At 34.1% G+C, this 23,620-nt stretch overlaps 1 protein-coding gene across 1 annotated transcript in view; it reads left to right on the forward strand.

Annotated features, from left to right (window-relative positions):
• The window catches only part of DENND1B (DENN domain containing 1B), a 267,164-nt gene that overhangs the window by 114,725 nt on the left and 128,819 nt on the right, over positions 1–23,620 (forward strand). Inside the window, exons 7-9 of the mRNA XM_028120237.2 lie at positions 7,400–7,480; positions 11,816–11,869; positions 14,071–14,181. Coding sequence (XP_027976038.1) covers positions 7,400–7,480; positions 11,816–11,869; positions 14,071–14,181 — 246 coding nt within the window. The remainder of the gene's footprint in view (positions 1–7,399; positions 7,481–11,815; positions 11,870–14,070; positions 14,182–23,620) is intronic.

The following is a 23,620-nucleotide window of genomic DNA, read 5'->3' on the forward strand; positions in this document are numbered from 1 at the left end:
TTTTAGTTTTGATTTTATTTATTTGAGAACGCTTTCTTTTTTTCCTTGTAAGTCTAGCTAAAGTTTGTCAATTTTGTTTATATTTTTAATGAACCAACTCTTAGTTTCACTGATCTTTTCTATCGCTTTTTAGTCCCTATTTCATTTATATGTGCTCTGATGTTTATTATTTCCTCCCTTCTACTAAGTTGGGGCTTCATTTGTTGTTTTCTTAGGGTTTTTTAGGTGCAAAGTTAGTTTGTATACCTGATATATTTCATGTTTCATGTGGTAGGCTTATATCACTATAACCTTTAAAACTATTTTGCTACATCCTATAGATTTTGGTGTGTTGTATTTTCATTTGTCTCAAGGTATTTTTTTAATTACTTTTTTTTATTTCTTCATTGAACATTGGTCATGCAGTAGTATGTTGTTTAATCTCCATATATTTGATTTTTCCAGTTTTCTTCTTGTAATTGACATCTAGCTTTGTACCATTTTGGTTGGAAAAGATGTTTGATGTGGTTTTCTTGAATATATTGAGACATGTTCTGTAGCCTAACATATGAAATATCCTGGAGATTGTTTCATGTACACTTGAAAAGAATGTGTATTCTGTTTGGGGATGTAATGTTCTTTATGTATATTATATATAATATATAATATATATTATGTATATCATATATTATGTATAATATATATTATATATAATATAATACATATATTATATATTATATATATTATATATAGCCCATCTGATCTAATGTGTCTCTTAAGGCCATTGTTTCCTTATTGATTTTCTGTTTGGCTGATCTGTTCTTTGATGTAACTGGGGTATTAATGTCTCCTGCTATTATTGTACTGCTGTCAGTTTCTCTCTTTACAAATGTTATATCTTCTTGCTGGATTGACCCCTTTGTCATTATGTAATGCCCATCTTTATTTTTTATTACATTCTTTGTTTCAAAGCGTATTTTGTCTAAGTGTAGCTACCACACTTTCTTTTGGTTTCCTTTTTCATGAAATATCTTTTTCCATTCCTTCACTTCCAGTCTGTGTGTGTTATTACATATGGTGTGAGTGTCTTGTAGGCAGTATATAGATAGGCCTAGTTTTTTTTTTCTTTAATTATTTAACCACTTTGTACTTCTTGATTGGAGAATTTATTCCATTTACATTTAAAGTAATTATATATACTTATGTAATTATTGCCATTTTGTTTGTTTTCTGACTATTTTGTAGTTCTTCTCTGTTTTGGTCTTCTCTTGCTTTCTTCCTTGTTGATTTGATGGGTTTATATTGCTGTATACTTTGATTCCTTTTTCATTTTCTTTTGTGAATCTACTATAGGGTTTTGCTCTGTGGTTATGATGAGGCTTACATATAACAGCCTATATACATATATGTATTTTAAGTTGATAGCAACTTAAGTTTGAATGCATTTTAAAACTAAATTTTTACCCGCCTCCCCATAAAAACATGTTTTAGTTTTTATTTTAATTTTTTTAGTGAGAGAGAGAGAATGCATGTGGGGAGGGTCAGAGAGAGAGAATCATAAGCAGGCTCCACACTCAGTGCACATGAAGCCTGACTCAGGGCTTGATCTCATGACTCTGAGATTATGACCTGAGCCAAAATCAAGAGTCAGACATTTAGCCAACTGAGCCACCCTGGTGCCCCCATGTTTTATGCTTTTGATATCAATTTTAAATCTTTTTATTTTATATATCTCTTAACTAATTATTGTTGTTATAGTTATTTTCACTACTGTTGCCTTTTAATCTTCATAGTAGTTTTCTAAGTGTTTAATCTACTACCTTTACAATGTATTTACCAATGAGATTTTTACTGTCATCCGTTTTCTTAATAATTATACCCTTTCTTTTCAGATTAGAGAAATCTCTTTAATATTCTTTGTAGGGCCAGGTTAGTGGTGTTGAATTCCTTTAGCTTTTGTTTGTCTGGAAAGCTCTTTATCTCTACTTCTAATTTGAGTGATAACCTTGCCAGGTGAAGTGTTCTTGGCTGGAAGTTTGTTTTTCCCCAGCACTTTGAATGTGTCATGCCATTTTCTTCTGGCCTGCAGAGTTCCTGCTGAGAAATCTGCTGATAGCATTATGGGGGTTCCTTTGTAACAAGTTATTTTTCTCTTGCTGCTTTTCAGATTCTCTAAATTTTGATATTTTAATTATGTTTCTTGGTATGCATCTCTTTAGGTTCATCTTGTCTGGAAGTCTCTGGGCTTCCTGGGTCTGGATATCTGTTTTCTTTCCCAGGTTAGGGACGTTTTCAGCTATTATTTTTTCAAATAAGTTTCAAATAAGTTTTCTGTCCCCTATAATATAGATGTTATTCTGCTTGATATTGTCCACAGGTCCTTTAAGCTATCTTTACTTTTTTAAAATTATTTTTTTTGTTTTTCTGATTTGTTTGGGTGAGTTCCACTGCCCTGTCTTCCAGATCACTGATTATGGTGTGCTGTTGAACCTCTCTAGTGTATTTTTCAGTTTAGTTATTGTTCTGTGACTTCTATTTGGTACTTTCTTATATTTCCTCTTTTTGAAATTCTTGCTGTGTTCATCGACTGTTCTCCTAAATTCAGTGAGTAACCATTACTTTGAGCTCTTTATCAGGTAAATTACTCATCTCCACTTCTTCTAGGCTTTTTTTTTCTGGAGCTTTATCTTGTTCTTTCATTTGGAATATATTTCTGTTTCCTCATTTTGGTTGGCTTTCTATTCTATGCATTAGATGAAATAGCTATCTCATTCTTGAAAGAATGACCTTGTGTGGATGAACCTTATCATACAACCCTTCCCTAGCTCTTGGTTGTCTCTTGAACCTTTGTGATTGTCTAAGCAGCCTGATTTATTATTGATAGCTCCTAGTTGTTGAGATAGTGCCACATTCTCTGAATGTTCCAGAGGGAGGGATCTATCAGCCCCTAGTTTCAGGATGGTTGGAAGCTAGACCCTCAGGCAGCAGCTTCAAAGGTATGTGAATAAATAGTTTTGCAGGACAGTAGTCAGAAAGACTGCTGGTCTTCAGAACAGTCTGGAGACATACTCTTGGTGACAGTGGCAAAAAGTGTGGCTTCACACAAGTGTATGAACTCCTTTCAGGGAGGTACTGGTGAGCTGCAGCAAGGCCAAGGAAGAGTGCAAAGATGATATCCCCTGGCCTATGTTCACTGAGAGTACATTGATAGCCTCTAGATGTGTGGTAATCCTAAAGTGTGCCCCTCAATAGAAGCTCCAGGATAAGTAAATAGGAAAACTGTGTTTCCTTCTGCTGTTTGTAGTGCCCTGGGGGTGGTAGCCTGCCAATAACTTTCTCTTCTATTATTTCAGACCTGTGGGGCCCAGAAACATAATTCTCCCTGGCCACCAGAGCCAGATGTTCAAGGGGCATCCCCTGTGTAGGCTGTGAATTCCTGCCGGCTCTCATGGGGCTGCAGGGATGGTACAGGGCCAGGATGTCCCCACCACTAGAAAGGTAGAGGGAGAAAGCAAAAATGACACCCACCAGCACCTCTAATCTGGAGAGAGTTTGAATAAGCCCCTCCTCCTCTGGCAGATGCTTTAAGATTAGCAAATGAATCTCCTTCATGTAGGTCCAGGTGCTCTTCATACTGCTGCTTTTGTGCTTGGTCCTGAGGCAGGTGGGTCTGCATTAGTTATTTAAGAGTAGAGTAGAAGCTCTATTCCCTACAACTCTTTGTTCTCCTTGATGTAAGCCCTCTTGGTTTTCAAAGCCAGACATTTGGGGCACTCATCTCTCTGGTGCAGGTCTAAAGAGTTGAGGTGCCTGGTATGTGTCACAAGCCCCTTGCTTATCAGGGAGAAACTCCTTGAGATCCCTCCTGATTGTTGGTCACCACATGGTGGATGGGATTTTGAATGAGATCTATCTCTGTCTCTTCTACATTTCTCAGTGTGGTTCTTTTATACTTTGTTGTGCAGGAGCTATTTAGCTAGTTTTTAGGTATTTTTCTGAGGGAATTATTTCATATGTAGCTGTAGATTTGCTGTATCCATAGGAGGAGGTGAAACCAGGACTTACTCTGCCCTCTTGAAATGCCTCCTTGTTTTGTCTTTATAATAGCCATTCTAATGGGTATGAAGTGGTATATCATTGTGGTTTTGATTTGTATTTCTTTAATGAATTGTGATAGAGTGTATCCATGTGCTTATTGGTCATTTAATTTTCTTTTTTGGAAAAATATCTGTTCAAGTTCTCTGTCCATTTTTAAGCATGTTTTGTTGAGTAGCAGGAGTTCTTTATATATTTAGATATTAATCCCTTATTAGATATATGATTTGTAGATATTTTCTTCAATTCCATAGGTTGCCTTTTTATTTTGTTGATTATGTCCTTTGATCCACAAAAGTTTCTAATTTTCATGAGGTCCCAATATGTCTTTTTTCTTTTGTTGCTTATGCTTTCAGTGTAATGTCAAGAAATTACAAATTCAATGTCATGATGCTTTTCCCATATGTTTTCTTCTAAGAATTTTAGTTTTAGCTCTTACATTTAGGTCTTTATCTTTTTTTTTTCTTAAAAATAAAAATGAAAATGCTGAAGTATGCTTTTGAATTAATCAACTTCTCTAGGATTTTGTACAATTTTCCCCTTAATTATTGTTTGATGTTTTTTACAAGAACTAATTTACTAAGATATGAGCTGTGCTATTTGATATAATTTAATTCAAATAAAAGTTTTTAAAAAATTTTTAATGATTACCTGTGATTTTCTAATTTTTAAATTCAGGGTGTATTTTCCATCCTTTTGTTATCTTTTTAAATTCTCATTCAAGGTGCACCTGGGTGGCTCAGTTGGTTAAGTGTTGACTCATGGTTTCAGCTTAGGTCATGATCTCCGGGTCTTGAGATTGATCCCCATGTTGGACTTCATGCTCAGTGAGGAGTGTGCTTGAGGGTCTTTCCCCTCCTCCCTCTCCTTCCCTTTTGCCCCTCCCTCTGCTTTACATGTTCTCTCTCTCTTAAATAAATAAATAAATAAATACTTTAAAAAAATAAATTTTCATTTGATACTTTATTACTCTTGAGATTATAGTTTTCTGGATTGGCCTGACATTGTTTTTCCTTTGTTTCTAACCGTATACTAAGTCTTTCTGTGGTCTTTTCTCCTTTCTATACCTAAAACTTTGATGTTCTTATTTTATATTCTTAGTTTTCTCTTCTTTCTATACATTTATGAGCATTTCATACATACTCATAGCTATAAGTACCACTATATTTTGATCTTTAAGAATGTTCTTTCTGAAACCTGATTATATCATTCCACTGCTTACAGTCTTCTCATAGCTTCCTTTTCTTCTCTTAGAATAAAATCTAAACTTGTATGCAGCCTGACATATAAGAAGCTCCATGATCTGGTTTCTTATACTCTTTCCTGGCTAATCTGCTTCTTCTTTCCTACACATAATGTACTATCCAATTATTTTGAACCACTCAAATTTTCCAGAACATAATCCTACATAGTTGTCTTTCAAGATTATGTCACTCACTCATGATTACTGATAGAACACTCATCTTTTGAGATTCAAAGTAAATATCTTTAAAAAACAAAACAAAACCTGAATTCAGCACACATACTACTCCAGATGCTTTTAATTAAATAGAATTTAAATGTATTATTATTGAATTAAGATACTCCTTTTACACTTCTTCTGAGCAATCTCCTAATTTGACAATCAGATTTTATATTATAATAGCAAGGTTTTGGTGTTTGTCAAAAGTTCAGGTGTTTTTGTGCGTGTTTGTGTAAATATTTCCCCCTCTACACTTGATGTACTTAATTCTGTGAAATACTCATTAGAAGGTCATTTTACACTTGAACAATTTTATGTTGAAGCTATACGGTCATTTTCCTAGGAAAATAACTGGAAATAAAAGTATTTAATTATAGTAATGGAAACTTAAAACCAGAATTCTACTTTGTGATTATTTCTTGTTCTTTGTTTTTGTGAGTATACATGTGGAACTAGCATTAATTCTATTAGTCATCCAAATTTTGAATATTTTACTTTTAGAAACTCTTATTGTTAAATTAATGCTTATATATCTACCATATGTCATTTTCTCTGAGACCATCAATAATGCTGGGATATATAAAAGAAAATACTGTGAGCAAATCCTTATAATTTTAGTTTTCTGAAAAGGGAATAAGAGAGACTACATTTATGTTCCTAATTAGAGGAATATATATTGTAGGTTCACAGTATTAATTAAAAAACCAGAAGTAAATCTATAATTGTAATATTTTTTTTATCTTTAATCCAGTGCCACAGGCTATATAGATTGATATTTATATTTTATAATTGAAGTTATCCTTACCTGATCAACATCAGGCAAGTATAAAGAAATTTTAAAAGCTAGACTTTAAGAAACCTTATGTAGCTGTAGGAAATTTGTATAGACAGAGCATTAATATCATCCAGAATATTCTGTGGCTATATTTCATTGCCTAAATGGTCAAGAGATAAATTCTATAGTCTTTTCTTTTAAATCATTCTAAAGAGAATTCCAAATAAGCAGTTTTGAGTGCACACTTTGCACACAGTTATAGAAATTGGAATTATTAAGGTTTGTTAGTTAATTTATAAGACAAATTGTGGGAAGTTATGTGCCTCATATCCAAATTCCTTAAAATTAATTATTACCTTTATTGAGCAATTGCCATTTCTTTTGATATATGTCCCCACCTAAACATTTTAAGAGAATATAAAAATCACGTATATAAAAAGCTACCTTCATATATTTATTACTGGGTTTATATGCATAATTTAGAAAAAGTGGTGTGCATATCAAGGTACATTATTATTATACATATCCTAGGAAGTGGTTGTGTTATATATTTTACTTAATCCCATTTATTGTTGGTCAAGTAGTGACTGAAAGCTGTTTAGAAAAGAACTATTTAGAATAACCTGTACACTGTATCTTAGTACAGTGATCATACTAAATTGTATCTATTCCTTAAAAATTAGGTTTAAGATTTTAAAATTAAAATGGAAAATGGAAGCATTCAGTGATCTGATAAAAAGTTGTATTATTTTTATTCAATCCCATTGTTCTTGGATTTAATGATTTAAGTGATCTCCTCTATAGCTAGCATCAGTGTATTTTATAGTAATGAAGTTTTGCCAAATACAGATTTAAACTAAATGGAAATATTGCTATTATGCTTTCTGTATAAAGATATTTGATTATCTTTTCCGTATTTATTAAATTTAAATATTTCAATTTCAGTTATTTGAAACATTCTTGTGGAAAGCAGTTGTGTAAAACATGTCTAATATGAAAAGGCACAGTGCATGATTTATCAAGTAGTTTTAATTATATTGCTTTGTATATAATTCATTTATAAAATGTACTTTTTAATTTTACTCTAGGAAAATGATTTGAATGAAACTCTCAAGTCACTCTATAGCCACCCAGTACCAAAGGCAAACACTCCTGTCAGTTTGAGTGTGGTAAGTATTCAACTTTTAATTGATGTTTTTGTCATAGCACTTTCTCATTTAAGAACACATGCACCTTTAAGAAACTCTGCCACCAGGGAAACGTCAGTGCTCATAAGAACATTACTGTATGATGATATTGGGACTTTTTGCCATGCTTCAACTATCATAATGTATATTAGATGTATATTTTTGTAGTTCTTAAATCACAGGTTTTTTATATTTTACACTAGAAGTAACCAAATATGAGAATATTTTGTGAGGAATATTGATTTTCAGGTGGTGAACTCTGTCCATAATACGGAAATACAGACACACATACACACACACAATAACCTTCAGAAAATGAAAACAGTATATAAATAAGAATTGAAAGTATAGCATATAACTAACCATATGATAAAAATTGTGAGTGAAAAGTTTCTTCTTTTCCCACACTGCAATCCATCCTCTCTTATAAACACCAAACACTGAAAATATGATCGAAGTTTGTCAAACAGTAAGCCTGTGGTGGTGTAGATTACTTACTGCTGAAACTTTTAATGAGCACATTAGTATTTTGGGAGATTCTGTAAATGTTCAAAGTTAATGAACACAAATGTGGATATTTTCATTAATATTCAGCATATCAAAAAATATTAAAATTTATTTATATTCATTTTAGTTCTTCCAATATAGTGGTAAATGGTGCAACTTATAAGGAAGAAAAATATATAATGATGCAAGAGAAATTGAAAGAAAAAGTAAATTGAAGTGTATGTAATCGTATTCATAGGTCTTTTGCTTTTTTGCACGATAAAGAAATTGTTATTTTCATTATATTCTTTGTTTGGTAATAACTTTCTTCTTACCTAAATTTTTCCTGTAATTTTGCTTAATAGTCTTCTCTGACATTATTCTGTTCTTTCTATTTTTACTGTCAGCAACCTGGTTCAGACGCTTAGCACTTTAAATAGTTCTTACTTTAGAGTCTCTCTTTCTAATTCTTTTACAAAAGTCTGTCAGATTAAACTTCCTTAAACTATATAAAGTTTCTTGCTGAAATCTAAAAGCTCCCCGTTTTCTGTAAAATTTGTCCAAACTTTCCACCAGGCTTTCATGACCACACACTACTTAGCTTCAGTCTACCTTTTCATTTTAATGTCTCACTTTTTTTTCCTTGATTGATTTCCTACTCTGGTCACATTGTTCTGTTCATCTTCTTGAATGAACATCGTGCTTTCTCATTTGTACACCTTCCTTTTTTACTAAAGCCTCTTTGTATTCAGTCCATCTTTAGTCTAGAACTAGCTCACTTCCCACCTTTGTGAAACTTTCCTGTGTTGTTAACATCATAAAGTGTTCTTTTTTCCCTGTGATCTCCACACCTTTATGTCTGCACCCTCTTTTGTTGCACACTGCCAAAGTGGAAATATTTAATAGTCATTTGGAGATTGTAGACTGGAAAGCTAAGGATAACCTGGAATTTTTAACCCAGAGATAGTAGTCATCTGCAGAAATAGTTGTAGGAATACTTGAGTTATTTAAAGGACAGAATATAGAGAGAATAAAGCAGAGGCCAACGTCTAATTGCCCGAATAAACTGCATAGAAGAAGAAAGCAGATCCAGTGAAAGAATTAGGGAACAGTTAAGGAGAAACTCAGATTTGTAGGTCACTAAACCCAGAGGAATGCCAGGTTAATGGTTAGTGGAATGAAGTAGAAAGGCAAAGGAAAAATATTAGGAACAAAGAAAAGCTCCAGATTATCAAAAATAAGTGTCATTCTTTGAAGGAGTTGTATATATAAGATGACTTTAACACTTTGTTAAAGGGTGGAGGAAATATAGGTGCTAAGATAATAGAGGTAGCTATTCTAGAGCATTAATGAGAGATTTTTAAAAGTATGCTGCCTTTAAATCGGAGTATCATTTGTTCTGGAGTAAATATCTTACAAAAATACATTTCAAAAGTACTGGATATTGAAACACTTCACCTTTATTAGTAAGAATCATAAATCAAAAACTATTAGACCTCTTAATATATAAGAATAGAAGTTACTGGTTTAAGTCACAGTCACTAAATATGTGATACTAAGCAAAAAAGTTAATATCTTTTGATTCTTTTTCTTCATTTGAGAAATTGAGTCCATTTTTGAGAAAGTTGGGGAATTATGTGAAATGATAGATATATCTAGATATACTATGATAAAGCTATCCTAATATTAGTTGTTAGTGAATTGAAATTTTATTTCATATGGACAAGATATTTTGTACCGTAGCTGAAATAATCTTGTTTAGGGAATTTGAGTGACTGCGTTCTATTCTACGTATGACAGTCATTTCTATAATTTAAGCCTTCTTGTAAGCCTTTGAGCCAATGTCTATGGCAGCTTTCAAATCTTGTACACCTTTTCTCAATACGGTATCAAAAGAATTGGCAGATTCAGCTGGTTGATAAAATATTGTCTTAAATTTGTGTAAAATCCATTTAGTAATTACCATTTGATTTCAGCAACAACTTTTAACTAAAGTGTGCTGTTCAAGACTGGCAGAGTTGGGATCCAAAAGCACTTGTCTTCAGCTACTTGTTGAGGTTTTAGTTTTATGATGCCCAATTAAGATTGATCATCCTGGGAATTTTTGTTCTTACATAAAGTGGAAAGAAAATTTTGTTTGCACAATTTCCGATAGAAAAATGTGAGAAGCCTTGGGAAACTACTCTACTTTCTTACAATATCATATTTTGTGAATGCTCCAACACATGAATTTTTCAAGGTTTGACATTGAAACCACGAGAATATCACAGATTGTATAAAAAGTTAATATTTAGTGTAAATGCTTATTTTGAAAGTACATTTCAAAATCATTAAATATCCACAGCATTTTCTACTCTCTGTTGAGAATGAAAATACTTTCTTTGAGATTTTTCTACCATAAAATTAGCAAAACAGCATTTAAAATAGCATTTATAATTAATGGTACTTTCAGTGGATAATATGGCTACATGGGTTTGTCTCAAATACACAGCAAATTGTGTAAACTTCCCCCCATGAAAGTAAAATATTCATTTTTTCTCTCATATATTATAAGAACCAAGAGATATTTATTGCCAGTGAGCAAGTTCTGAAAGATCAGCCCTTCCTAGTACCGGTGAGTTAAAAGGACATTGGCTTCTAAAAATCACGATTAAACTGAGAAAATAATTACTTCTTTCAGTCTGTTTTTAAGATTCATTCCAGTCCTTTGGGAAATGGTTAATTTGATTCTTTTAAGAAAATTAATCATTTGGAGTATATTTTCTGTTTATACAATCTTTTAGATCATAGTTTTATGAAATACAGTTCAAGTAAAAACTCCTCCAAATAAAGTAGTTAATAGAGACCAAATCTATGCATATTCTCCATTGTCAATAGTAGTAATGTTAACGTGCATTCACAACATAAGATTTCTGTCACATTTTTTGTCACAAGGTCTCAGGAGACCTTGTGATTTATCTCATATTGTTCTTCTCCCCTGGAAAATTTTACATTATGACTGTACTAACTAGCCTGTTCTGACTAGTTAACTGTGCCCAGTATTGGCTAGAATGTTTCTTTTCCAGTCTTTAATTATAAGACAGTATTAAATATGTCCTTATGTGATTAAGATAGGAAAATAATTTTGGAGATTAATATGAACAGAAAATAAAACAATTCTGGTGATTTAGTTGTGCTGATTCTGGGTGGTAAAATTTGGGAACATTTGGGGAACATGACATACACAATATACTTTTTATGTAAATAGATCCATGAACTGTTGTATTGCTTTGAATATTATAGAAGCTAATTACTATTTGTTTAGTGGGTGTCTGAGGGTCATATTTTGAGATCATTACATTTTTAAAAAAGTTTTAAATATTTAAAAATTATGTCCTATTGCTGCTTTCAAAATAATATAGTAGCTGATATGTACTAGAGAATTTTGTTGTGACTTACTATAGAAACTCGGGAATCTTAATAGATTTTGATATATTCTTGGGTAAGCAACCTCATTATTTTCCAGTCTCCCTAAATGTGTTTATATGTATATATATATATTTTTTTCAGTAATATACTTTTTTGTCGTAATAAACTTTTTCCAGGATTCTTATTTCAGTTTTAAAATTGAATATTTTTAACCAACACTTAACTCTTTGAGAAAGTTATTGTTCAATATCATATAAACCTGCCATGTTATTTAAGAATTGCTCAAATTCAGAAACCTAAATGTTAATCCTTGGCATTTATTAATTTAGTTGATATATCTTTTCTTATTTTTTTCCAAATTACATACATATTGCTATCAAATTTTAATTCTGCTTTTCTTATTGATTTATTTCTATTTATTAGCATTCCTACTTCATTGCCCCAGATGTAACTGGACTCCCAACAATTCCTGAGAGTGTAAGTTTTCTGTTTTCTATATATTTTTTTAAAGATTTTATTTATTTATTTGACAGAGACACAGCAAGAGAGGGAACACAAGCAGAGGAAGTGGGAGAGGGAGAAGCAGGCTTCCCACGGAGCAGGGAGTCTGATGTGGGGCTCGATCCCAGGACCCTGGGATCACGACCTGAGCTGAAGGCAGATGCCTAACGACTGAGCCACCCAGGCGCCCCTGTTTTCTATATTTTTTAATGCTTCTCATATTATGAATTTTATTTATTTTGGTCTCAATGCCTAAAGATTTCTGTATAGAGAAATAGAATACATTGTAATTATCTGTTTTGTTAGAAATAGGAAATAGGAATATCTCTTTTTTTTCTTGATGTGTCTGCTACTTTATTCCCTTCTTAATATCTGGTTGTAGGTAAGGAAAATTTTATGAGAAAAACTGTTTCTACCACTTGAGGTAGTTCAGTAGGATCAATATATATATATGTATAATAGGTCCTGAGCTCCCCTGGATCAGGTAGAGGAAATATCTAAGACAACTCTACTTGGTAGGGGATAAATACAGGCAATGTTTAGGGAATTTGAGTGACTGTGTAATATTCTATAGAACACACATAGTTACTTTAGTGAACTGACTGTAGCATTTTCACACCCATAATTACTTAAGTGAACTGACCGTAGCATTTTAGATTACTTGTATAACTCTATGAAAATCTTAATGTCCTGTACTTGACTTCTTGATTTTAATTCAAGTGACATATATTTTGTAGGGCTTGAGGGGTACTGCAAGAAATTATAAAAATTACTAAAGTTTGCATTTTATTTAGGGTCCTAATTGTAGCCATACTAGAAATAGTTTCAGTGTTTTAATAGTTATTATAAATTAATATTCTGTAGAAAAATTTACATGGAAAGTAGAAGTGACAAATAGGCTTTTGGTTGCTGTGTGAAAAGGAAATTTTATCTTATGTACTTTTTTTCAACTTCTCTTGGAAAGATACAATGAATCAGTAGAAATAATTCAATAAAAAGTTAAGAAACATCAACAGGAAAAAAATAAATTTCCAGAAATACTTATTATTTTTTTCAGAATTCTACTGTTTGTTCTTCCCAAAATGTTTTCAAACCTAAGTGTTTGGTTTCCAAAAGTACATGGGTTATGAGTGAATGAAGTCTGGGGAGACAGTTGTAAATTTTCCAATATCAAACCAAGACTGTCTAGTGGTATTTTTAGTACAGATGAGTCCAGATAACTCCTATGAAAAGACTAGATGAAGCTGTTTTTAATGTGGGCCTAAAATAGGTTATCAACACAGCATTCTGTGTTGAGAATTATTTCTCCATCTAGAAATTATTTTTCTTTGAGGCTATAGGGAAAATACTAAGGTTGAATGCCACTACAGTTTCATTTTATTATCATAGGTTATTCAGTCTCTTCATTATAACTTTCTGACATGCTTAAGTTTGAGTACAGAAAGTTAAAAATAAGAAGGAGAAGTTCTAAAAGTCAAAGTTAATGTAGCTTCTGCCAATTTTGATCTTATGTTGGGGAAGTAATATAAAGTCTTAAATCAAGGAAATTAGGCTAACACCAAAATTTATTTGGTTATAGGAGCATAGAATAGGTCTGACATGGGATATAAAAAACAGGTTTTCCTTAGTAAAGGACCAAAGATCTGCTTTATGAATCCATCTCAATCTTTGTGTGCCTTGTACATGGTACATACTGTCAGACAGTGATGTTGCCTACTGAGTGATTGGCAAACATAAACAGACCTAAATGTATTTTCTGGAACAGCAGTTCTCAAATTTCAGTGTATATAAGAATTATCAGGAATTTAAAAAAAAAAAAAAAAAAAACAGATACTTGGAGCCATACTCTGAAGATTACAAGTCAGCAAGTCTATAGTTGGGGCCCAGGAAATCAGCTTCTTTTATAAGTACTTGGGGAGGGAGAGTGGAAAATGTATGATCCTCTGATTACCCTCTGAGAAACATTTTGCTGGGGTAGGATTATGTTTCAAATAATAATAGAACGTTATGTGCCTTTTGTAGCTGCAGAATAGTATTAAATTTAATTATTTTAATGAATACCATTTTTAATAATAACATCCTTTGAACTTTAAAACTTGTTGGTATATGTATAAAATATTTTCCTTCGTAATCACCATGAGCTCTAACTTTTACACAATTACTTTTCACTTGTACAGAGAAATCTTACAGAATATTTTGTTGCTGTGGATGTGAATAATATGCTGCAACTGTATGCCAGCATGTTACATGAGAGGCGCATCATTATTACCTCTAGCAAATTAAGCACTGTAAGTACTTCACACTTCTCCTTTTAAGAAAAATGTATTGAGCATTTCACAAAAAGACCCACGAACCTCCGCAGACTTAGAAATGTTCTATGTGTACTTATGAGACAATATCTACATACTTTTTTGATATATGGTTTTAATCTGGCTCTTGAAGTACAAAAGTCTGATTTATAGAAGGCCTTCTCAGATGCATTAAGTCAGGTTAATTATTTTTTCTTATCAGGAGATGAGAGTTTTTTTTTTTCTTTTTAACTCTCCAGAGTTCATTTTAGTGCCTTCTACCATATAAAGAATTCTTAAGAGCTATTATGAGATCTTTATTATTCACTTGTGGCTTTTTCCATTGGAGCTACTTGAAAGAAATCAAGGGGCCATGATAATAGCTGCTATCCTAACCTGGTAATAGGTAGATTCATCTTTGTTGCCAAGTAGTGGTTTGGGAGTAGCTTCTATAATAGTTCTGATTTGGAGGAGCTCTTCAGGCTGATAATAACTTAAAAGTCAAAGTAGCATTTTTTTTTTAATCACAGGTTTTTATGCTACTCGCTGAAATGTTCTTTTGGAAGGTCTTCATTACTGTGGTAAAGGCAATGAGAATAGGAGTTTTCTTGGGTCATAGAAAAATATTCAAAAGTATTTTGCTAGGTTTCCTAACTTTTTTCTACTGTACGCATTATAATTTTAATATTTTGACGTAAAAAATTTAATATAAATTTAAACAGATATTTATTAAAAACATGTAATGTTGCATGAAATTTGCTTCCTTACAAATTTGGTTAATTGACAAGAATAAGATCATATTTTTTGTTTTGTTCTCCCATAGTAAAAATGAAAACCTCATTCTATGAAGTTTTAGTATGTTAGCAGTTTCAGGAGTTTTCTGGGATATCTATTTAGTCTTTAACAATGAGATTCATATTTTTCGGCAGGTTAAATGGCCACCCCAGGGCCAAACAGCTAATTAGGGACAGGTAATGTGAAACTGGGTGTCCTGATTCTAATTTTGGGTTATTTCCATTACTCTACATTTGAAAAAATACACTTTTGAGATTTTGAATTATAATATTGATACGCCCACTTTTCCAGAAATATTGAAAATATATTATTTTACATATTGAAAAGCACATTATATGCATTTAAACATATGATGTAGTATAATCAGAGAGTAAGCACAAGTCAGTGACACAGGTAATTTGCATTTTCTTAAAATCATATTGAGAAATTTAATCTGAGTCATTTGGTACTTTTTATATATTTGCTTTTCTGCTATTTTTAATTTATCATTGAAGTAAAACCATTCTTCTCCCCATTCTCTTCCTCCTTTTAAACATTATTTTTTCAGGATTATAAATAATGTTTCTATATGGGTATTGTCCTGGAGATTAAAAAGATTGTAAAAACTGTCTCAGAGGCCTAGGGACTAAATCTTATCATGAAACCTACCATATGCTCCGCACTTTCTAGGCATTAAGGATCCAGCACTAAGCAAAGCAAAGTTCAAATACTCTTGGAGCTTATATTGAACTGATGAAACAAATAAAGAAATGAATGAATAGAAATAGCTGTTATGTCTTCTGGTGGTGAGTGCCAAGGGATAAGTGATAAAGTGAGTGTGTGTGCAGGATGAAAGTTGTGAGGGGCAGGTTTCAATTTATGTAGAGTGGTCATGGAAAGCTGCTTTAATGGGGTAGTATTGAGCAGAGATCTCATTAAAGTGCAGCAGTGAGCTATGTGAATGAATGTATAAGCTTCCCTATTTACAAAAACATTTGAAATAAATCTGAGTATATGACTATTGTAAAATATTGGTGTTTGCTGCAATTTATAAACACCTCTTAATGTGGTAACCTCTCTCTGACTCAGTTTCTTCCCATGTAAACTGGGAGAATGGGAGTAATATAGTCTTAATCTCATAGGGTTGTTGTAAAGATTAAGGAGATCTGTCTCTGTCTCTATAGCTATGTAAACAAATACGTATATATATGCACATGTATAATATACATATGTATATGATGTGCTTAGAATTGTATCTGCATAACATTCAATCATGATGCAATGATTATTAACTATAATTTTATAAAAGACTAGATCTGCAGTTTAGAGTAAATGTTAACATGCCTACTACCCTTTAATTTTATTTGAGTTAAATAATAAAATTATTTTAATAAAGGCTTGGTATTTATTCAGGGAATTGTTTTTTATGTTTGAAGTAAACTTCTGCCAATTGTTTATGAAAATTCATGAAAACTTGATGGTGATGTCACTTCTAAGTTAACAGCTTTGTTTTGGTTCATTCCCTGGGACAGTAGGACTGATAAAAGAAACGTAACTCAAGCTTGCTTTCAGGATCTCCTTACCCTTCTTATGTGGGGGAAGCTGTTTTACTTGAATCTATCTTGAAAAATTCATACACATATCTGCTGTAAGTTCCATGCGTAGTAACATTTAAGGTCAAAGACCAGTACTATAACATAAATTCGAAATAAGCTATTTTTTAGGAAGAATTTAGTGAAATCTCTAAAACAACCAAAGAAGGAATAGTTAAGTGTTAATGAATTGACTTTCTTTTAAGCTTTTTACATTCTTATTTTATATATCATGAAGACTATATTGTATTTGGTATTAATGCAAGAAATTTTACTCATTTTCCTTGTTTTAAATCTACAGCCAAAATTTTAACTATTGGAAGAACATATATAACTTAAGGTGCATTTACATTTATAATTTTATTATGGTTTTAGGAATTTTGTTTGTATGCGTTTACTCTTCAACACCATATTTTATTAGAATCATGGTAGTCAACCTTATAGCTTGCTGGGTGTTTAGTGGTGATACACTGGTAGAGAATCAGATTGCTTAAAGGTCTCTTTCCTTAGGTACTGTTTGTAGTTAAAATTATAATTTGTAATTTATAGAGATAAACTTTAAAATTAAAAAAAAATTAGTCTTGAGATACGTTAGTAGAACTATCAAGAGTAGTGATATGTTTTTAAATTTTTCATGAGTTTACCTCCATATTAAAGTGTGGTATTTTTTATTTGTTTTGTTTGTTTCAAGTCTTTATGTAAGTTCCAGTTAGTTAACATACAGTGTAATATTAGTTTCAGGTGTAGAATTTAGTGATTCGTCACTTACATACAACACTCGGTGCTCATCGCAAGTGCCCTCCTTAATGCCCATCGCCTATTTATCCACCCCACCCCCTGAAGTGTGGTATTTTGTTAGGACCTATTATTACATTTTTCTGTATTTAAGTTTAATCAATTGAGACATAAACAGTTTAGTGTTTATTCTGTTGATACATACATTATCAAGTTCACACAGAAGTGTTCCTGGTGGGGCGCCTGGGTGGCTTAGTCGTTAAGCGTCTGCCTTCGGCTCAGGTCATGATCCCAGGGTCCTGGGATCGAGCCCCACATTGGGCTCCCTTCTCTGCGGAAAGCCTGCTGCTTCCTCTCCCACTCCCCCCTACTTGTGTTCCCTCTCTCGCTGGGTCTCTTTCTGTCAAAATAAAATAAAATAATATCTTTAAAATTAAAAAAAAAAAAGAAGTGTTCCTGGTAATACTGAACAAGAACACTGATTTTATACATGCTGTAGGCAGGCCCTAGATGTTTAAGCCCCAAGTGAATCTCTGATAGACTAGCAGAACATCATACCAAAGTCTCATGTATTCAAAGCAAAGGAATAAATCATGATATTACAAGAGTATATCAGTTGACTTATTGCTGTTTTGTGACCAGAGGTAGAGAAGATTGCTGTTTAAAGTCATGTCATTGGTTCTCAAATCAGTCAGGCATGAAGTCTTGTCATATGCCTCTATAATTGTACCTCACCAGACTTTCTTTAACTAGTCAGCTGGGGCTGTGCATTTTGTCTCAAACACCCGGCTGGCCAGCGTCTGACAGGAGCTTTCTCATCATCCTGTCAGTAATATGTTAACTAGAGTGTATCTTTGTGGCCTGTAGAAGCAGGTGGAAGAGATGCTTCTCTTTAAAGCAGATGTCTAAATGTTAGCTACTATTTTGACCAATATTTAGCTGGTATATATCACCCTCTTAAAGTCTATAAGCACATTAGTTACAGAGATTGGATTGTATAGTGCATGTTCTTTCTGGAATATTTAGAGCAGGCAATATGCTATGAGTGCTGGAATTGTGTTAATAAACTGTAATTTCATCCTTTGTTATAGTTGCCCCCAGGCTTATTTAAGCATATGCTTTTCTCTCCTTCTCTCATTAATTCCATCAAGGGCATATGCAAAAAGAAATCTTGTGGTCTCTGGAAAATCTGCTATTAAAATGTAGATTTTATAGGTTTAGACTGAAGGGGAATCCAGAGGATTTTAACCTCTCCATCTGGATTTTACATATTCTTGATATGTCTCTTAATGGTGCCACCTGTATCAGCATTTAATCTGAAAACTGAAGCACAGAGAATTTTCTTGGAGATTAAGAATTGAACAGTTGGTGAGAGAACAAAGATGACCCAGGTCTGCTTCCTAGTTAAGACTATTGAAGTGTGTCTGTGCCCCTGTGTTTTTAAAGCTGCAGCAGACTGGTGCAGTTAAAAATTGCTATCAAGACCTTTCAGGGAGAGATTCTAGGAACAATCTTTAGATATTTTTAATTCTTCCCAAAGCCCATAGCAACCAATTGTCAGCTGAAACTGACATTAGAATTCTACTTAGTAGATTAGAATTCTACTTACCAGTGTATTATTTGACATGTATACCACTCCTCTAAACATTGTATTTTCATTCAGTGCTAAGTGAGTGTGATTAGAGTGTGGAAATAGGACTGTTGCGGTCATCCTGTGACACTGTTGGAAGATAAGTGTGCAGTCAGAGGAAACTTCTGAGCAGGAGAACTGGAGGTGCTTATATCTTCCAACTCTTGTGGCGATAGGCGTCTGTTCTTCACGGAAACAAGCACATATTTCTGCTTTAGAGTTTAGTCTACTTGTCACCTAAAAGTAAACAATTGGCTTTTAATGTAAAAACCAGTTTTTAATATAACAGTTATGTCATTATCTAAGGGGCATATTGTCAGTCGCTAGGTTCTGTGAGTTTTGTTCCTACAACTACCTCTGATCTCCACACAAACAACCTCGAAAGATTTTGGTTTACTGTAGTATTTCCTATCTGGAATGACTGACTTTTGTGCTGTTCATGATTCTCAATCTTAAATACAGGAAAAATTATATATGTATTGTTTCTGTTTCCTTGGTAAAACTATTGAGAGCAATTGGTTTATTTTTAAATATACCTTTTATATTTATGTTTTTGCACAGTGCAATTTTTTTTTTTTTTTTTGCATTTTGCATTTAGGCAAGTTTTTCTCTTCTGATGAAATTTCCTGGATTATATTCCCTTATCCTGCTCTGGGGCTGATTTGGGGATTGGCCCCTACGTCTCATCTTCTTCCCCTACGTAAGTTCTGTAGCTCCTACCTCCTCAGTCCTTTCTTCTTTGACCCTTGTTCTCCATCCCAACTGCTCATTGTCTTAGTTCAGGCAGTTGTCACTTCCCACAAATACTATTTTCAGATCATCTATTCTGAATGTGTTAGCATTTTCTCCATTTACATAAAAGGATGGTGATGATGAGAGGAGTAATTACAGCCAAGAATTATGTAGTGTATACTATGACCTAGTTGCTCTTTAACTTAATCATCACTTACTATAAACTCAGGGAAAGGACCTTATTTGATTCATACACTACAGTAAACTTACCTCTTAGGATAGTGTTCATACGTAGTAGGTTTCTAGCAATAATTTTTTGAGTCAGTGCCTGAAACTGCACTTTTTGGGGGGCTTCTTCAAATGTGTTTTGAATGCTTCCATCTTCATCCCTCTGCATGTTTTCCAAAATCTGGTTTGCTCTTTAGAGGTCTAGTTTGTCAGTAACTTCTGTTACACCTTTCATCCCAGAACTACTGTAGTACTTACCACATACTTTCTCTCAAGTTAGAATTATTAGTGAATTTGTTGAATTCTTGTATTAGATATTTTTCTTTTTAAAGGTTAGAACCATGGTTTGTGTGTGTGTGTGTGTGTGTGTGTGTGTGTGTGTATTTAAAAAATGAATTTAATCTTTTAAATTGTGGATAATAGAGAAAAGTTTTTAAAATAAAATTTTTATTAATTATATTAGGAAAGAGGAAGTGTCCATCTGATACTGAAAATGCCAGAGTAGAAATTTGTCTTTTTGACAAGTAAAAATGTGTCTGATTGTCCCTGTGATAACTTGGCTCTTTAATAATAGTAATAATAGTAATAAAGATTTCATAGATTCTGAAGTTTATAAGTTAGAGACTAATCTCCAAGTAGGCTTTGTCTTTTAAAAAAAGGTTTGTGTTTAGCCATTTGCTACTAGAGAATCTTATTTTTGGGGGGGGTAAATGTATCTTTTTTAATATTTTTATTTATTTTACTTTTTTATTATGTTCAGTTAGCCAACATATAGTACATCATTAGTTTTTTGATGTAATGTTCAACGATTCATTAGTTGCGTGTAACACCCAGTGCTCATCCCAACACGTGCCCTCCTTAATGCCCATTACCTGGCTACCCCATGTCCCTCCCCCCCCCCCTTCTGTAGCCCTCAGTTTGGTTCCCGGAGTCGAGTCTCTCATGGTTTGTCTCCCTCTCTGATTTCTTCCCATCCAGTTTCCCTCCCTTCCCCTGTGGTCTTCTGTGCTGTTCCTTACGTTCCACATGTGATAATTGACTTTCTCTGCTTGACTTACTTTACTCAGCATAATCCCCTCCAGTCCCATCCATGTCGATGCAAATGGTGGGTATTCATCCTTTCTGATGGCTGAGTAATATTCCATTGTATCTATGGACCACATCTTCTTCATCCATTCGTGTGTTGAAGGGCATCTCGGCTCCTTCCACAGTTTGACTATTGTGGACATTGCTGCTATGAACATTGGGATGCAAGTGCCCCTTCTTTTCACTGCATTTGTATCTTTGGGGTAAATATCTAGTAGTGCAATTGCTGGGTCGTAGGGTACCTCTATTTTTAACATCTTGAGGAAACTCCGTACTGTTTTCCAAAGTGGCTGTACCAGCTTGCAAAACCACAATGAGATACTATCTTACACCAGTTAGAATGGCAAATATTAGCATGACAGGAAACAACAAATGTTGGCAAGGATGTGGAGAAAGGGGAACCCTCATACACTGTTGATGGGAATGCAAGCTGGTGCAGCCACTTTGGAGAATCTTAATTTTTTAAAGATTTTTATTTATTTGACAGTGAGAGACATAGCGGCGAGAGAGGGAACACAAGCAGGGGGAGTGGGAGAGGGAGAAGCAGGCTTCCCGCTGAGCCAGGACCCCGATGGGGGGCTCAATCCCAGGACCCTGGGATCATGACCTGAGCCGAAGGCAGACGCTTAATGACTGAGCCACCCAGGTGCCCCAGGAGAATATTAATTTTTTAAAAAGTCTCTTGTCAAAATTGTAATTCCTTAGGGAAAAACTTAATACATCTTGAACTCTTTTCAGCTTTATTAATTTCTATTGCTATATTGACCCTTGTTCAGCCTATATAGGAACTTGGTTTGGTATCTTTTGGCCTTCATACAGTCCTCGGTAGAAAACATACTGCCTTCTCCGTATGAAGATGTTTATTTGTTCATTCAGTGAACTATTTCTTATTTATGGAGTACCTAAATCATGTCAGGCATTGTCCTACAGGAAAGGTAACGAGGTCACAGCATCTGTATCAGTCTGAGTCCAATAAGGTGAGAGAGAATACACAGTAATTTGATCAAGAAAAGTTTAACATAAAGAATTTAAAGCTAAGGCAAGGGACTGGAGTAACAAGAGATAGACTAGCACGCAGTGAAGAGAACGTTAAAGAATACAGGCATGGCAGATACAAAGCAGCTACTAACCTTAGGGCTGAGGTAGATAGAGCACCCAAGGAAGGAGCCCCACCTGGGCCTAAGATCTAGACCCTCTTGAAGAAGGCAGAACCATGGCTCATTAGATGGCAGAGAAGTTGTTGTGGTGCTACACTGCAGAATTTGTTGGAAACCTGCCCTTTGGATGACAGACGTCATCCTTTCAAACTTTCTGGAAAGCCTGGGGTGCTGAGGAATTTGTCCACAGAGAGATACCTCACTGGCAATACACTGCTGTGAGCCCACCTGAGGGGAAACAACTTCCTGTTTATCAGAGTTGTCTCACTGGAGGCACTGCCCTGAAAAACCAGTGGGGAGTGATGGTGCCAGGGTAAGCTGCTGGCTGTTTGGGGCTGCTGACAGTTGTCCACTGCAGTAACCACATGCAGGCACTTCCCACATTGTAGCCAAGTTCTGGAAAGGCTGCAAGACTTGCAAGAGCCAGAGGCACTCCTGCTATAAAACTGACCATGATGGGGAGTGCTGGGAGACCTCTGGCCACTATCATTTGTAGGAGTCAGGGGCTACAGGAGCTGCCTGTTAAACAGGGGCCCCCGGTAGCCACCTGCGCTACAGGATCTGGGCCCCGAGGAAAGCAGGCCCTTGACAAGCCACAGGCTTTGCAGGAGCCTGCTGAGTGAGTATACTGGAACCAGGAACCCAAACCCTTGCTTCCTGAAATGTCTCTTCGGTGTCCTCTCCTGACAAAGTTTAACATCATGCCAGCTATTAAAGGGAATAATTATCTAAAGGGCACAGATCGGTTTTCATAGATCCGACAATAAGGGGTAAATTAGACAATAAATTGGTAACTGGTCTAGTCCACCCCTTTGGATACTCAACTTCTATTTATACTCTTCTAAACACATTTGTACTTCTATACAACAACAAGACTAATCTATATATGTAGCTATTAAAATATAGCCATCCTTTTTGCAAATGTAGACATTTCCCAAAATGAGGAAAAGCAGCCCCAAGAGACATTATAATCATCTCTTCAAATTTAATTGCAATCACATTTAAATTTCTCTTAATTACTAACATATATAAAATAAAAATGAGTAGAGAGGAGAAAAAATGGTTAGAAGATAAAAATGAACACATGCATATAAAAGGCAAATAAAAAATATGCAAAGCTACTCTGACCCTTCTTTCTATAACTGATCATGAGACAATATTGATATTTATGGCTTCCTTGTTTCATTACCCATTCCATATTTTCCTCACCCTCAGCCAGAACCTCAGCTAGTTGAGTTTACCTGGTATAATGACATGGACTTTCACTTACAAAGATCTGAATCCTCAGTAGTTCTGCTTTTTTTTTTTTTAAATGATTGCTGTAGTTTTCCATTAACCTTTATTATTAGGCATAGAAATACCAAGAGGTACCCCAGAGAACCTCTCAGTTCCAGACATAGTCTTTTTTGCCTCTTTTGAGTAGAAGCAAACCAGTTTCCCTTTGGTTATTGAGATCAATCAGCCAGTAGATCAACCCCAGTTTTTAGCAGTTGCTTCAGTGACGG

The sequence above is a fragment of the Eumetopias jubatus genome, unplaced genomic scaffold (genome assembly GCF_037043125.1).
Source record: "Eumetopias jubatus isolate StellerSeaLion01/CBP00866 unplaced genomic scaffold, mEumJub1_p1.0 scaffold_12, whole genome shotgun sequence".
In the NCBI taxonomy this organism is placed as follows: domain Eukaryota; kingdom Metazoa; phylum Chordata; class Mammalia; order Carnivora; family Otariidae; genus Eumetopias; species Eumetopias jubatus.